Raw genomic sequence first — 16926 nt, forward strand, 5'->3', positions numbered from 1 at the left:
TTTGTATGTATGTTTGTTTGCTCATTTTCCATTTGAGAAGATGGCTGGATAGCCCATATTCAGCTATACTAAGCTGGTCTTCCTTGGGGTCCAGTTGGATGTGAGGCAGGACCACTTTACTGGGTTAAACACCCTGCTCTTTGCAATGAATGAATGAAGCGGGATCTTTTACGTGGATGAGTTGTGACTCTCTCACACATGGGACCCCCATTTTATGTCCTATCCGAGGGACAGAGTATTTTGCCTCTTGCTAGAGGGGACGGAATGATTACACACAACATTGCTCAGTCCAGACTCGGACTCGCACCCGGGTCGCTTGGGTCGGAGGTAGACGCAATACCGACTGAGCCAACTCACCGCCACTGTGAATGTGATTTGTATAATGCTCATCACAGTCGCGTCCATCCATTCATCCACCCACGCAATAATGAGGACATCCCTAGGCCTACATGTATTACGGGTATCGTAGCAAACGCTTAAACCAGTTACAAAACGAAATTCTGCGAGGAATATTCCGACATTTTTTAATTTTTTTTTTTGCCTCGTCGGACGCAACATTGAATGACGCGAAGTGTTACAAAAAACATATCCCACTTTTCATCTTTCATAGTTCAAAAACTATAATATATCAGATAACACTGACATTGATATGAGCAATAGCTGAATAGTGTACAATCTTTTGGAGGTGATTTGAAATGAAAGCAGTAAATTAGTTTCATTAAATTTAAGATTGATTTTTAAGTTTTAGGGTTCAGATTTTGCCCTATTTTCAACCCTCTGTACAAAACGTCAACTTTGCGCAGAAGTTAATGGTGTGTATGGGAGTGTGTGGTTGACACCCAGACAATGGTCCTGGTTTGAATGCTTTATTATCTATTCATGACGAATTCCACTATCACAGCTAGTCTCGATCCATCCTGAAATGTACTGTATGCAAGCACATGCAAACATGTGCTTACTTTGTTCATGTGCATGCATTTTACCCTTTACCATGAAGTCAGACTAGCAATGCCCAGGACAATCCATTTTGAATTATTAATAAAGCATTCATGTGCCTTGGAGCAAGAGACCAGAAGGTTTAGTCAGCAGAGAGCTCTGAAAAGGTATAGCATGGTATAGTGTATACCATGTCCATGAATTGTTCAGGGTCATTGTAAGCACACACTCACATACACATCATTGCTTCCTGTTTAAAGTTCAAGTTTTGCACAGAGCATGGCCGACGCCACGGAGAGCGGTTATACTAGGTGTTACAAAAACACGTTTCTCACTTTTGATCCTTAATAGTTCAAAAACTATATACAAGATAACACTGACATTGATATGAGCAATAGCTGAATAGCGTACAATTTTGTTGGAGGTAATTCAAAAATGAAAGTATACATTAGATTCATTAAATTCAAGATTTATTTTTAATAAGTTAGGATTCAGATTTTACTTTATTTTCAGTTTCTTTACAAAGCACAGACTTTCGGGCACCCTGCCCTTTGTCAAGTGTTTTTGATTCTCTATAGAACTATTATGATATATAATAGGTTTTACAAAAAACATTTCCCACTTTTGATCCTTAATAGTTCAAAAACCATATATCAGCAATAGCTGAATAGTGTACAATTTTGTTGGAGGTAATTTCAAAATGAAGGCATAAATCAGTTGCATTAAATTAAAGATTTACAATTGTATGAATTATCTAAGTTGGGTTTCAGATTTTGCTCTATTTCCAACCCTCTGTACAAAATTTTAATTTTGCACCAGAGTCAGTCCCTGTGTATGGGAGTGTGTGGTTAACACCCAGACAATGGTCCTGAACAATGTCCAGGGTTTGAATGTTCTATTACATATTCATGAGAAATTCCACTATCACAGCTAATCTTTGTTCATCCTGAAATGTATATAGTGTAGGCAAGCGCATGCAAACATGTCCTTACTTTGCTCATGTGCATGCATTTTACCCTTTACCATGACTTCAGACTAGCAGCGCCCAGGGCAATCCATCTTGAATTATTAATAGAGCATTTATGTGCCTTGGAGCAAGAGACCAGAAGCCTTAGTCAGCAGAGAGCTCTGAAAAGGTAAAGTGAACCATGTCCATTGTTCAGGGTCATTGTAAGCACACACTCACATACACATCAATGCTTCCTGTTTAAAGTTCAAGTTTTGTACAGAGCATGGCCGGCGCCACGGAGAGGGTTACAATTTGACCAAAATCGGGAACCTAACTTTAAAATTAATCATGGATTTAATGAAACTAATTTATGCTTTCATATTCCAATCACCTCCATCTAAACTGTACACTATTCAGCTATTGCTCATATCAATGACAGTGTTATCTGATATCATATAGTTTTCGAACTATTCAGGATCAAAAGTGGGGTTTTTGTAACACTATTTAAGATGCACGTGGAAGCGAGCACGCGCGCATAATTACGTAGGAGCCTATAATGTGTACTGAGGCGTGACAACGTTACTGTGGCGTGTAACATCACAACGTTTGTACTTTCACTGCACGCCACTGTCAAAAGAGGAGGGAATTTGATGACTTCCGGTATTACAGAGAGCTAAAGTAAATATTTTCGTCGGAGGGTCGAGGATACGACAGCGGGCGTCCTACTAATTAATTTTAATTCGCTTCAGTCTAAACCGACCGATTATCTAACTGTACACTCATTGTCTTCAACCCCCGTCACAGTGTTATTTACCGAGTTGCATCTGCATTATATCTGAAAAACTATACACTGTATTACATGTACCTTAAAAGATACATGAGTTTGCGGATGTATGTTCCAAAGAACATGCGACATTATAAAGAGTTCACAAACAATGCGTTTCACGAGAGCAAAATGGGTTTTCTTGGTGTGGCACTGTGTATTATATCAGACACCCAGGTGATACAGTGGCCGCGGAATATGTGTGTGTGTGTGTGTGTGTGTGTGTGTGTGTGTGTGTGTGTGTGTGTGTGTGTGTGTGTGTGTGTGTGTAGGGCTCCAGCCGGGGGGGGGGGGGGTTGAACAAGAAGTCATGTGTTCGGCGGCAAAAGTCTACCCCCCCCCCCCCCCTTCAAAATTTTAGACACACATACACTATATGCAGTGTTTTCATATCTAATGGTGATCAACGTATTTCTCGAATAATGCTGATCCCTATTTCAGAGACTCCAACCTCAAGCACCTTCTGATCTGGAGATTCTCCCGCCTGAAACCCCTAGCAAACGGGAGACTCCAACTTGCGCACATCACGAGCGCAAAGTCCCTTGCGGTCTCGGGTTCTAGATGCTCTCTCGCGCTATTTAAGGCTTATTTTTCAACATACAATGAAATTAAGTAAGAAATCATTTCAAGCGGGAGAACGGGAGATTCTGCAAAAATGGGCTTTCGGCGGGAGATCTCCCGTCGAAAGCGGGAGAGTTGGAATCTCTGCTATTTATTCACGTGCGAATCCACAGAAGATAATATGGCAAATGAAGTGCTGCCCTACGTGCCGATGTCATAATGGGCAGTAAGTGAAGTTTAATATGAAGTGGATGGTCACTGACTAAACCATAGTACATGTATGTTCTGATGTGTCCTTCAAAATCTTAAATCATTTGATGTTTTGTTCGGTTGACTAGAGCTGGTTTTGATTTTGGGGCGTGGCATGCCTTCGTTCATCCTTTGTGTGTGTGTGTGAGTGTTGTTGTTGTTTTTGCTACTATATTTTGTAATTTCTCTAATTGTTCATAAAGATTTTTCCCCATAGAATTGTACCAACCGCTCAAAACATAAACAAATGATAGCATCAAGTGAAAAAAAAAAAAAAAAAACGCAACTACGTGTGTCTTGAAGGTTACGTGTGAATAAACATTTAACGTACATCACAGCATAACATTCTGTAAGACACACTGAATGAAAATTCCATCATTTAAAATACTGAGTACAGCGTACTCCAGTCATAACAGACACGATTATAACAAAATTCTTGTTGCAAAGAAGTAAAAATTCAGGTCCAAAAATTATCACCTATGCAACTATAAATACTTTACTGTCATGTTGCAACAAAATTCTTGTTGCGAAGAAGTAAAAATTCAGGTCCAAAAATTATCACCTATGCAACTACAAATACTTTACTGTCAAGTTGCAACAAAATTTTGATATAACTGAAGAAAACTGCCGGTTCCCGAGGACTTCATTATAACGGGAGTCCACTGTAAGTTCACTAATGGATAGACTTTCCATGAAAATAAAAACATGTGCAACAAAATCGATGTCAGTTTGACCAGTTTATTTCAATCACTCACAGGGGTAATCCATTGAAAGTTAATCTGATTAAGAATGGCAAGGTACCTGCATAGACCTTTAATGATGTGTTAAACAGACAGGAAGTGAATCAACAAATTATTTTTATATTCTGCCTGTATTTCACGCCCGAAGGTTAATGCAATCTATTAAACAGAAGCAGATTAATCAGGTTCACGAACAAGTCACGACTATCTCTGGGAATGACAATATTCCAACCAAATATGAACACTTGCATTATTAATGATTTGGTGAAAAGAAAAGAAACAACTCCACAAACCAAAAGATGTAGGATCATCACGTCCAGCCTTTGAAGAATTTGATCGCAAAAAGGACTGATCTCCATTTTGTAAAATTTGATATATTTGCAATAAAAGATGCTAAAAAAACAATAAAAATAATAAGAAAATATAGGATATCTGCCATTATAAATTCATGAATATTCCTTGTTACACAAGAAGTGAGGCATCATTTAAAAGGTTTTATTTTGCACTGTCTGAAGATGGACTTACCTTAAAATGGTTATGAAATGGCATTGTGATCAAACTTTTTATTTGTTACTGAAGCAAAGAGCCAAGGGGAGGATTCCAATGGATAGCAAGCAATCAAGAATATTGGACTGTACAGGCTGTTGACCTCACACAGATAATACTGTAAAACACGATATTTTCGTGACATGAAATTTTCGCGAATTGGAGCCGACGGCCTTTTTTGCGGCATGAAATTTTCGCGAGTTGCCTCTTACATTCAATGCACACAGTGTAGACAAGAACTTTTGTGTGCATTTTAATTTTGCGAATCTTGGGTCTCACGAAATTTGCGAAATCAAAATGCACGCGAACATTCCTCGTTTTACAGTAAGCAAGAAACATAACAGAGAATACCCTGTACTACATATTATCAGCAAAAACCCCAAACCACGCATTTACATTGTACAATTACGATGCTATGGTACTTAAAGGCATCATTTACCATTTGCAGATGAAACAAAAACCTAGCTTTAGAGCTTCAAAGTAGTCCTAAAATGTGAGTTAGGGATAGAAACAACCTACATAAAAGTTTTAATCATTATAGTCAATGTTAAGTATTGTTACATATACAAAATGTGAACAATAGTTATGATAAAATTGTTTCTACACCAAACCGTCTACAGTTATGGTTTAGTAACAAAAACAGTGATATCTCCTCATATTTTAGGCTTTTTTGCAAAATGTTTAAACATGTATGGTAGGATGTTTTGTGATAAAAAATGACCTACACACATGCATCAAATGGGAAACGATACCTATAAGTACCACATACTGTGCATTGTGAATACACAATACAAAGATTGGAAAGTGGAAGCATTTTGAAGTGTAAAGTTGTTTAGCTTGAATTCAATCTCTTTCCTTTGCAGCACAATAATTGTTTTCCCACAGTTCAAATCATATACTCAAACATTTGGAAACTGGAAAAGATGAATCAGAAAGGAAACTATACTGTATTCATAAAATCAGAACAGGAATGCATACATGTAACTGGAGGAGTACACAAAAACACAGACAGACTAAACTTGGATAAATGTTCCCTGCAAATTCCTCAAAAATGCCTTGTAATATCTGTCACAATGTAATCCTAAATTTAGATCATACTGAATAGCAGACCGCAGCGATACCAGCATAAGATTTTGCTAGTAACATTTGAGCGTATTGTTTGTGTGTGTGCTATTCCAGGAAAAGCTAACTGGGTGACATTGCTTTTTTACTGATCTGACCAACAAAAAAACAATAAATAAATAAAAAAAAATTCTGTCCGTCAAAACATTTACAACACAGCTAATGGATGTTCTTACAATCAAGACTACAGAGATAAATCTCATTCCAATGCCAAAACATTTGTCGATTAATCATGACATAACAAACCTTTATTTCCCTCTTTCATTATATTATATATAATATCACAAAGCAAGTTTTCCGTCAAATACAAATAATACAGTGCGAATTTGGTAATGGTGCATCTTGGAGCCAGAACCAGGGTTCATACTCTTTCTCATGAATTAAATTCCATAACTTTTCATGACTTCTCAAGCCAGAATTCCATGACCTTTCCATGACTTTCACACATTTTTTTTTTTTTTTTTTTTAACACATTAGACTGAAAATTTTATCTCAAATCAAAGCGAAGCAACTTAGGGAATACATACACATTTCACACAAACAACAGATAAACTTTTATAATTTTTGCAATTCCATGACTTTCCATGACCTTTTGATGGAAATATCAGTTTTTCATGACTTTCAAGGCCTGGAAATAGACTAGGCCAAATTCCATGACTTTCAAGGTTTTCCATGACCTGTATGAACCCTGCAGAACATAAGTCTATCATATTTTTACTGCATCTGAATTTTACTCTCATCATCCAATAATTAACACCAGTTCAACATAAGAACATCTGCAAGACTGTGGCTGGAAATGAAAGTTTGTAACAGTTCATTGCAAATACAGGCCTGTACTTTCTTACATAGTATCAATTTCCCAAAGTTTCCACTTAAGCCCATATTTGACACCAACTCCAATGTACAGGACTGCTCCCTCAAACCAGCGCTTAATCAACAATAACATAAACAAACCCTGCTTGCAAAGCATATCCTGAAGCTCATGACAGAAAATATAGATACACGAGTGATATTAACAAGCTGATGCAGCTCAGCGTACATAATCTTAGACTCTCGGTTTTGAGGTCACCTGTTTGAGTTTGATGGCAGCAGAGGTAGCGCCATTACAGATAAGACACACTAGCTCATTGCCTGGCCCTTAAGAGAGAAGACCGCAAGCTTTCACTCTAATACTTACTTAGTCATAAAGCAGTAGATTCCTTCCTGAAGCTTAGTGGCCATGGGGAAATAAATCCACTTTGTATGCGGACACAAGTAGGCTATAGACAAGTCAGCAGATTTGTGATCATGCATAAATCTTTGAAAAATAAGGAGAAAGTCTGATTTGTTTTTTATTTTGTAATATTGAAACAAACTCAAACTCATATTTGTGAAAACAGATAAAAACAAGTCTTTTCTGGTCAAGAGATGTCCATACATTTGCATATGGTTAGATTTGGTTTTGTTGATTGATTTTTACTTTGGAATTGCTTACAAAATTAATTTCATGTAAGTACTAGTAGCCATGGGAAAAGGGTAACTGCACAGCAGTCATTATGCATATCAATGACAATGACCACAAGAAACATGTAGGCTAAACTAGACACCTGTAACTTGCTACAGCACCCCAGTGTTTTGATCAACCATACCTGTGTTAAAGCACCTAAGGACATGGCCTGTTAATTTGGTTTGTTCACCAATGATGGCTGTTTTTATGCATCACTCTTAGGTACATTGCAGTTAAGCTCAAGTACTTGGAAACCAGGAATACAACTTTTGTGTTCCAAGAATAACGATGTTGCTTTCTCCCTTTTTGCTACTTTATTTTCTTTTTACTGTACATGCCCCATATTAAGCAAGTCTAATTTTTCGCAAATCGAGACTTACCGACAAATTCGCGACTGGGGAGTACAGTAATGAATGGAGAGATGTACGTGTGCATGTCATAATCATCACTAAATTATTCCCCCGTCTCATAAAGGAGGTAAGGCAAGCGCACTGTTATCATGCTAAAAAATTGAAATATGTGGAATTCCCTTTGAATGTATTCTTATATATATTGATCCACTTCCGTGACATCACAACCTTCTTATGATAGCCTTCTTATGATTGTACATGCCTTTAACCAAAACTTTAAATTCCTACAACTTTTGAACGAATCATCCCATTTTCATCAACTTCACTGATGCGTTCAACTACTAATTCTGCATACACAGAACCCATATTTGATATTTGTGATAACCATTCCCCCTTCTGGTTTCTCTGCTTTTCCCGTCACCGAAAACTGCCAATCGCCGGCCATCTATCTACTCGGCTTTCTTGGCGCCCTGCCTCTGGAGGTACTCGGCGGTGGCGCCCCAGTACCAGAGGAGCTGGGCAAGGATGAGGCCATTGCAGGAGGAGGAGACGATGTAGGTCCAGACCAGGATGGGGTCGTTGGTCTCCTGGATGCTGGTGAAGATGCGCGCCAAGCTGCCGGCGGTCAGCAGGAGGACGGTGATGAAGGACAGCTGGCCCGTGTGGCCGTTGCGGAAGTTGACCGATGCCTGCATCAGCTGCCAGGAGGATGGAAGTGCAGGGTGCAAGAGGTAAAATGTGGTCACAATAAGGTTGCATTTGTTTGGTTCTGTTATATTTTCTTAAACTTGCTTTCCAAAAGTAGCAAAGGGGGGGGGGGGAGGGGGGTAAACACAGAAATAGTTAGCAGGGCTCATAACCTCTCCAGATCTTTAAAACATAATGATGTACATTGAAAAAAAAAAGATAACTGCTAGAAATACTAGATAAAATTTTAGGGGAAAGAGTGTATTCTTTCATTTTCAAAAATTGTTTGTACATTGTATTCCTGAAGAAAAAGTTGCAGATATATATTGAGATTGAAATCGAACTGAATTTTTTAATGGAGGAAATAAACTTAGTGGACACTGACGATGGCTTAAAAGTCATATAATATTCCTAAATACGGAACAAAAAGCAGACTGTTCTTTGTTGACATTGCTGATATAATCATCATACTGTAAAAGTGGTTTCTTTCGCGTACAGATACTTTCGCGGTTTCCATCAGTGCCGACTTTTTCGCGTGTTTAAATTCGCGGTTGGCAAAATCTGTGAATTCAGTCGGCAAAAACTGTTTTATTTTGCACATGAAAACCCAAACTAATCCAATTATTCTATTATTTAATAAATAGAAATTAAAATTAAATGCAGGCTTACCTGAACTCTCGTCTCTCGAGTACTTAATAACATGCTTGTTAAGAATGTACATTGCACGGTATCGCTGTGTGTGTAGAATCTTCATGTGTGCATGTGCACAATAGCGTTGTAACAAGCGGCGAGTTCAAAACATTTCCTTGCGTGGTTAATTTCGTGCGACTTTTCAAAACATTTTCGCGTGATGTCAGATTCGCGGTTCAACCTCAAAGCGCGAAAATAAAACCACCGCGAAAGAAACCACTTTTACAGTAGTAAGCTGCACATCCTAACAAGGAAATAAAAGTGGGCTTCTGCATGTGTGTGTGTTTGTGGGTTAGCTTGTTCTCTTTTTGTTGTAGTTTTGCAAACTACTGTAGGACTGGAGGACTTTTAAACTGCACATACTTGTCAGCCATTACACATGTACTTGCACTACTGTAATTCATCACAAAAATGCCGCAATCAGCATAAAACGCTAATAAAATGTATCTACATAAAAAAAGAAAGCTAAAGCAGTTGTCAGCACTACTGCAAACGTTGACCAATGGGTGATGACATTAATATATTGTTCTCTTCTACTGCATCAGAATTTCCATTTTTTATCCTCACACAAAGTTCTGAATTTGCAAAACTGGTCTTCATGAATGCCAGAGAAAGAAAGTGGGAAACGTGTCGTTCTTTACCTTGCTAATAATAATGATGGGCATGTTTGCCGTTTGAAGCATGGCCACTGCATTCATTGGGACCATGCCCGACAGGAGGGTGTACATGATGCCGATGTAGGTGACAAAAAATGAGAGCGCCGCCGCCTGCTGGCCGGCAAACTGCAGGCATAGAAAGGCGATGGTTGTCGTCTGCACAGCTAAGAAAAGGGCCTCACCCCATGCTCTGTGAGAGGAAGGGATCAAAACAGAGTAATGACACAGCGTAAACATCAATCCATCGAGGCCAATATTGCAAAATATATGATGGTTGCTATCATGCAATGACCATTTATACAGCAAGAGACTGTTTTTGCAGTTCTAAAAGTTGTCTCACTTTCCTGTTGTTAGCTTTCAAGTGATTTATTCATGTAACAATTCTTCGTCGTTTGTTTTCACGAAGTATGGAAATAAGGAGTAAGGAAGCATCTCCAACAAATTTTCCTGTGTGTGTTTAGGGCAGATCGCTTCATCACGTTTGCAAATGTAATACGTAGACTTTCCTTTTTCACATAAGTTTGCATAGTGAACCATAGCTTTGACTTAGGAAATCAGTTTGAAATCTGTCCTATAGCTGTACTATTTTTCTTTATCATAAACATTTGTGAATATCACAAAACATCATGTACACGTACAAAGTGCAAGTGTACTATTTTCTCTTGAACTGCCAACCTCACAAATTTCTTTTTTTCTCTTTATATGCAAACGTTACATGACTCCTACACGTATATTAGTCGATGACCAACTTTTCTTATACTTGTATCAAGAAATGGCGTCAGATACTCACGAAAAGGGATAACCATTTCTGAATGCGTATGACCACGATGCTGAAATTGCCACCAGCTCCAAAATGACAGCTACAACGCTCAGTCCTTCACCGCTTTTGGATACGAGTATCTTGACAATCTGAGGCAGCTTCACTGTTAAATAAAGATGACATAATTCAAAGTCAAATCAGTATGATCACATATACCAGTCCACTGTTTCTTCTGATACGTATTTGAGTTAACATGTTTTCAACTTCCATTAAAAAAAATATCAAACACACAAACAAACAAATAACATCTGTTGCACAGAATATCCAAATCACAGTGTAAACTGTACAAATCTGGTAATGCATGATACTTGAGAGCATACCATATATTATGTTCATTCTTCTGAAGTTAACTAAATATTGTATCTTCTCCAGACCCCTTTGAACTGTGGACAACTTGATGTCCTAGAACAGCAACCAAATGTTTTTTTTTATCTATGATATGGGAATATATTCTCATTCATTACAAGGACATCAAAATCACACCACCAGAAAAGGTTTATGCCATTTCTCTGGACACCATATTGCAAGAAATTAAATTATGATGGTTTGATTAATAGGCCTACACTTATTTCACCATCAGTCTGAATATACTACGGACTGGTCCTCAAAAAGATGATGTCATGGTTAAAACTGGTTATAAAGTATTGAATATGTCCATTGTGGTCTATTTTGCTATTTGTCCTACAGAGGAACGTCCTGAAAATGTCGTCAACAAGAATATACCAAAAAATAAATTATTTTGTAGAAGAATTTCGCATCAAGCATGTGTAACTCTATGACCTGCTACAATTTTGTACTTCCTATGAGGAAAACAGAATTTCATCTTAAAAAGCGGTAGTCTGTAGCCGTTTCCCTGATTCCATTGTATCACAATACTGGCCCAAACAGCATTTGACTTCAAATGCACAAACTGATCTTTAAATTCTGCTGGTATGCAGGCGAGTGTGTTAACACCGCACAGCACAATCTTGAAGGTGTTTATCAAGCATTGACAAAACATTGACAAAGACAAGACAGACATTCCCTACCAGCATGTTTCCCAATCAGTTACGATCAGAGCCTCAGTTCACACTGGTATACCAGTTGATTTTAGGCGAGGCAAATACTCACACACAATATGTACAGTGTACCTGGTAGACTTGATGCAAATACTCTTGCTTAGTTTTATTCTAATTTTTTGCTTGATTTCATAATTCTTGTACAGACAGACCTATTTAGAAAACGCTATCATAAAAGAAGTTATACCCTATTCTTGTTCAGATCAATTTTCCGATTCTTCATCTACATAATCAATACAAATGGCCTATTCTGTTACATATTGGCACACAAAAAGGCCTCCATTAGAACATGGCTAAGCATCACAAGGGACGCAAATTGAGATTACAGAGAAAAAATAAATCGTAAGTGGAACTGAGGCTTGCTTTGTTGTGCTGTCTGGCAAAAATCACTGATAATGAGACATTACAAATGTATACAATAAACATGGAATTTTCAAGAATCAAGATTTTGTGCACACACTTGCAGAGTTTCCACACGGTAATGAGTGCCAAGTTGTTTGAGCACAGCTTAGACATAAATCATGCAGGTTATGCATTGTGTCACACCAACCACTTAAACCAACCAACCAACAAACAAACAAATAAACAAAACAACCTGTTCTTCTCATGAAGAGCCAGTAAGAACAAATGATAGGTTTACAATCATTTTGGACTTTTCAAACCACTTATTCTTCAGGAATTTTTTTTTTTTTTTTTTTTTTTTTTTTTTTTTGTCTCCTTACCCATAACAGATCCAAGGATAATTCCAAGTCCAAGGCCTTTACTCAGAGCAATCTTCAGGCAGGGTACTTCAGACAGGATCAGAAATGAATGAAGTAAAGTGAGAACATATTGAAAACTATGTAAAAGATGCTGTAATTTCAACTTATAGAATTCAAATGCATGGGTAACACATCGCATCGCGTATGAGTTTCATCTTCACGCAAAGATGAAAAATTTTCACTAGTGTGATGACGACATTTACCATGTTACTGCTATCAAGCAGAGCTCTAGACTCTAGACCAGTTGATGTGCACCAGGAGTTTGTTGATGCAACTATGACCTATGTGATGGGATATTCTGTAGTTGTTCCTTGAATTATTCTGCATTGCATTATTTCAGTTTTCTTTGCTTGAACTATATAATTCTGCTGTTGCTATATATGCTATAGATGCAGATGCTATGTAGTAATATGTAGGCCAGTAGGCCTACTAAAGTTCCTTTGGCTTAATGGTACAGACAACCATACTGGAGAATCTATTTAATTACAGTAAAACCTAGGACATCAAATCAAGCCCAAAGACCAGAACAAACCATGACTTCAACCTCTGCAACAAGGTCTCGGAGCCGGACTTCCACGCCGCGCAGCAGCTGGCCACGGAATACATGTCTCAAGAAGAAACGTACAATTAATGTAGGTTACATCGATATCTACATATGGGACCGTTACTACGGTGTTAATCGCTACCCTATGTTCGGAAAAACGGATCCTCACCATCCAAGAAATCAAAATCCTCGAAAAATGTAACGTAGCACTGCTCTGGTAAGAGCAACATCACTAGCCACGGGAATAAACCCGTTCGTTCGATCTGTACGTTGTCGGCATCCATCACTGATTTGATCTCCTATGCAATGCAAATGGTGACTACCAGACGACTTTCTGTAGCTCTTGCTTGTATCACGGTGCAGTTGTAGTTGCTGTGTGGATGGCCACCGGTGGTGCAGGTTCAAGGAACTTTTCGAATGTGACACGTCCTTGGATCCTTCGCGTGCGATGCGATGTCGATGCGATGCGTTTCTCTACGTCTGCTGAAAACAAAACTGTGTGCGTGCTATGCAGAAGGCATATGGGGTGGGGGGGGGGGGGCAAATCAACATTGTCTTTGTCACTTCTGCAATACCTCGTAAATTATCATATTTATCCGGTAAAGAAATTAGAATTTTTTTTTTCATATATCATTTTTGAGCATGCATCTATCAATAAAGATCTATTAGTGTACCCAGCACACATTGTAATTCCATATCTTCACTGTAGTGGATTTATCCGGGAGGTGAGATATGCAGTGTACAATTAAAATATAAAAATGAAATATGCTTGAGCTGTGAGACATTGTAAAAACAATCTCTGTTTGTCTGGTAGAAAACTTCTGTAAGTTCATGCAGGCAAAAGGGGTACCAATAAAGCTCAATTCTTGCTCTGCCTATAAACGTCAATCTTTCACTATTGTACATCCTCATTAGAATGATAAAATATAAAGGAAATTTCACATACTTTCACTTTTCACTTTTCTGTCATAATGAGAGAGCACTTGACTTGTCTCTTTCAGAAAGGATGGGAAATGTTACCCTAGATGTTGGTAACAACTTAATGGAATATGTATACTTTTTATGAAACTGAAATTTTGTTGAATTTTTCTTTTTCTTATATTGTTCTTCCTTTATCATATATGATATACATCATAATGATATATATGTACAGTTGAACCTCTCGTATCCGGACAAGTTGGGACCGGGGCTCATCCGGATAAGGGATTTGGCCGCATACGGGAGACTCAATGCTTTATACATGTACATATACATACACATGTACTGATGTAGCCCATTGTAGTACCACATGTAGTAATGTGTATACTGCAACCTTTTCATTGTTACACTCAGTAACAGACCCCAAAATAGAGGTTCGTGTTTGCAAGAATGAAATCATTTTCTTTTATAAATTCTTGGGATGATTTACCTAAATAATTATCAAGAAATGTATCAAGTATATGTAATTCATGTGTGTTTGTATAGGAGTTCTCAAGGAGTAGGAATCCCCCGTTCCTCCCGTAATTCTTAAAAAAAGATTTAAAAAAATCACGGCGAGATTGCGTCCGGATAATAGAGAGATCCGGATAAAGGGAGGCCGGATAACAGAGGTTCAACTGTATGTATGTATATGCATATCGTTGCTGGGGTGACAAGACCTCGTATCTACAAAATGTCCAATGTTCAGGAGAGCCAAAAAACATGGCGGCCAAAGCACTATAGCGAATGGGATAGCCTTTCCTTTGACATGCCGTGGTGGCTTCATTTTTGGAGTAAGATAGTTGGGATTTGGTCAGGACATCACTTAACCCATAATTTGATCATTTATCAAAAAGAGTCATTTTCATCAAAATTTCAGTGTACAAGGTCTTGTCACCCCAGCGACAATATATATCATCTGATAATCATATATATATATATATATACATACATATATATATATATATATATATATATATATATATATATATATATATATATATATATACGTGTATATATAATATATTATGTATGATGTCACAAACTGCTGTAGTCTTCTAATCCAACCATGGCTGCATTGAAACATTAAAAAATTCATAACTTTTCCAATGGATTGTCTGATTTTCCTCTCACCTTCACCGATGTACTCTACTGTTATATTGCTGCATTCACCTGATCCACATGAATATTTGTGTTTTATTCCCCTTTAAAGACATTATAGGATGACTTTGATGTAGGCAATGCATTACGGACACTTCTTATTGCACAATGTCATCAGCACACACTTAAATCCACCAATTTGAGTACTGTAAAAGTGGAAATTTACGCTGTGTTGAAATTTTCGCGCATTTCACACAACCCGAAATTAGCGCGAAAATAAAAGCACGCGAAGAGTTTTTTGCTTGTCATATGTTCCAGTAGTTGATGTCTTGATTCCGTGGAATTAAAAACATGCAAAACTTTTCTTTTAGTCGCGCGAAAATATCCACTTTTACAGTACTTGGTGACCTATGACCTCACCAAACTGTTCTACAGATCATGTCAGCTTTCTGTTTCAACTCGAAGAAAATAATCATTCCTACACCAACCACAGCACACAAACACATACGGCATAGGCACATACAAACCACAATTAACCATGCACATGCACCCACATGTAGATTGCAGCATTTAGCAGCACTCGGGATATAAAAGGAGGAGAAAAAAAGTCTCATTTCTTGTATAAATGCCAGATGTGTTTAATATGCCTATCCTGTTTTACATACAATAGTCCTGCAGGTAACAATGAGTGTGTCTCATTTGTCATGACTTATTGATGCACATTTTTTTTTTCTTTCTGCATACTTACATAGATAATTACAATAACACACAAGCCTTCAAACGGTATATACAGGTCTTACCATGTTCTTTTGTACAGCCACTGCCCACGCCACAAAAAAGAGTGGGCATAAACTTCTTCAATTTAACTTGTCAAACTCTATGTACACTTCTCAGCTTAGCCCGTTTTGTACACCAGAAAATACTACAACATATGTCACATTCTTAACAAGAAATATAAGCATCTAGAATAGTGGGTGAATCAAATGTCAGTGGTCACAACTAGTAGTAGAACAAAGACATAAATATGAGTGACAAATGTCGTACTTTTACAGCTAAAGTAACGTCTGTACATGTTTAATTATGAATATGTCTTACAGCCAAGTCGTATGTCCTAAAAAGTTGATAAAACACATTGTGAAAACAAATAGCATACATGAGTTTGGTACAGCATCATCATTCGTCTGATAGAAAATAACATGTGACATTAAAAAAACAAAACAAATGCATATTGCCCCAACAAAGAAATCAAGTTTTCAATCTTAAAAAATAATCACCACTCAAGTTTTTAAGGCATTAATAGTTTTATATGAAGACAACGGAACATTATCAAGCAAACACAATGTATAGATTAAAAAAACATAAAATATGATATGAACTACATTACTGTGGCTTCATAATGTTGTAAGAAACACCTTCTATCTTCTTGCAGACAACCTGCCAGTATTTCAGCAGCCACTTTAATGCACACAAAAACAAGAGTATTCAAACGATCACTTATATTTACGAGTATCAATTATTTTTACTGGCTGCTTGTAATGTCTGTATTGGCAAAGATGAGACACACACACACACCTAGATCTAAACCACCAAAGCTGCAGCTCATGAAGATAAAATTCCCCTCCGTTCACCTCCAATAGTCCCACACATAGGAAACACTGCAGTTATTTGTATACACAGCATGTGCAGCATTAGTTGGAACATAAACTGACAATGCAGGAAAAGGGTGGAATCTACATTAAAAATCACCAAGAGATTCTAAGCAGCTTCATAAACGATAATGAAGACACACCAAAGCTGTGTCAAAGATTCGAGTACTCACAAATATACAGACAAGTCAGCTTGACCCTATTACCAGGTAGACAAAACTGTGGAAGTTATATCCAATCTTGC

The 16926-nt window shown here is 37.6% G+C and overlaps 1 protein-coding gene across 1 annotated transcript; it reads right to left on the reverse strand.

Moving 5' to 3' along the window:
• Window positions 1-7877: 7877 nt before the first annotated feature.
• LOC140244620 (mannose-P-dolichol utilization defect 1 protein-like) lies at window positions 7878-13322 on the reverse strand. The gene is made up of 5 exons (XM_072324240.1): window positions 13148-13322; window positions 12396-12461; window positions 10586-10718; window positions 9781-9985; window positions 7878-8460 (listed from the first exon to the last, which is right to left on the reverse strand). Exons 1-5 carry the CDS (start codon window positions 13260-13262, stop codon window positions 8212-8214), a joined length of 768 nt encoding a protein of 255 aa, XP_072180341.1. The 5' UTR covers window positions 13263-13322; the 3' UTR covers window positions 7878-8211.
• Between the last annotated feature and the right edge of the window lie 3604 nt (window positions 13323-16926).

This window comes from Diadema setosum, chromosome 21, assembly GCF_964275005.1.
Source record: "Diadema setosum chromosome 21, eeDiaSeto1, whole genome shotgun sequence".
Taxonomy (NCBI): Eukaryota; Metazoa; Echinodermata; class Echinoidea; order Diadematoida; family Diadematidae; genus Diadema; species Diadema setosum.

Bases quoted from the DNA above. Each gene is read 5' to 3' on its own strand.
- LOC140244620 (XM_072324240.1), bottom strand. From the start codon at position 13,262: ATGGATGCCGACAACGTACAGATCGAACGAACGGGTTTATTCCCGTGG. The intron at 10,719-12,395 runs GTAAGGAGACAA...TTTATTTAACAG, and splicing joins TATCCTTGGATCTGTTATGG to TGAAGCTGCCTCAGATTGTC. The intron at 9,986-10,585 runs GTGAGTATCTGA...TTCCTCTCACAG, and splicing joins AGAAATGGTTATCCCTTTTC to AGCATGGGGTGAGGCCCTTT.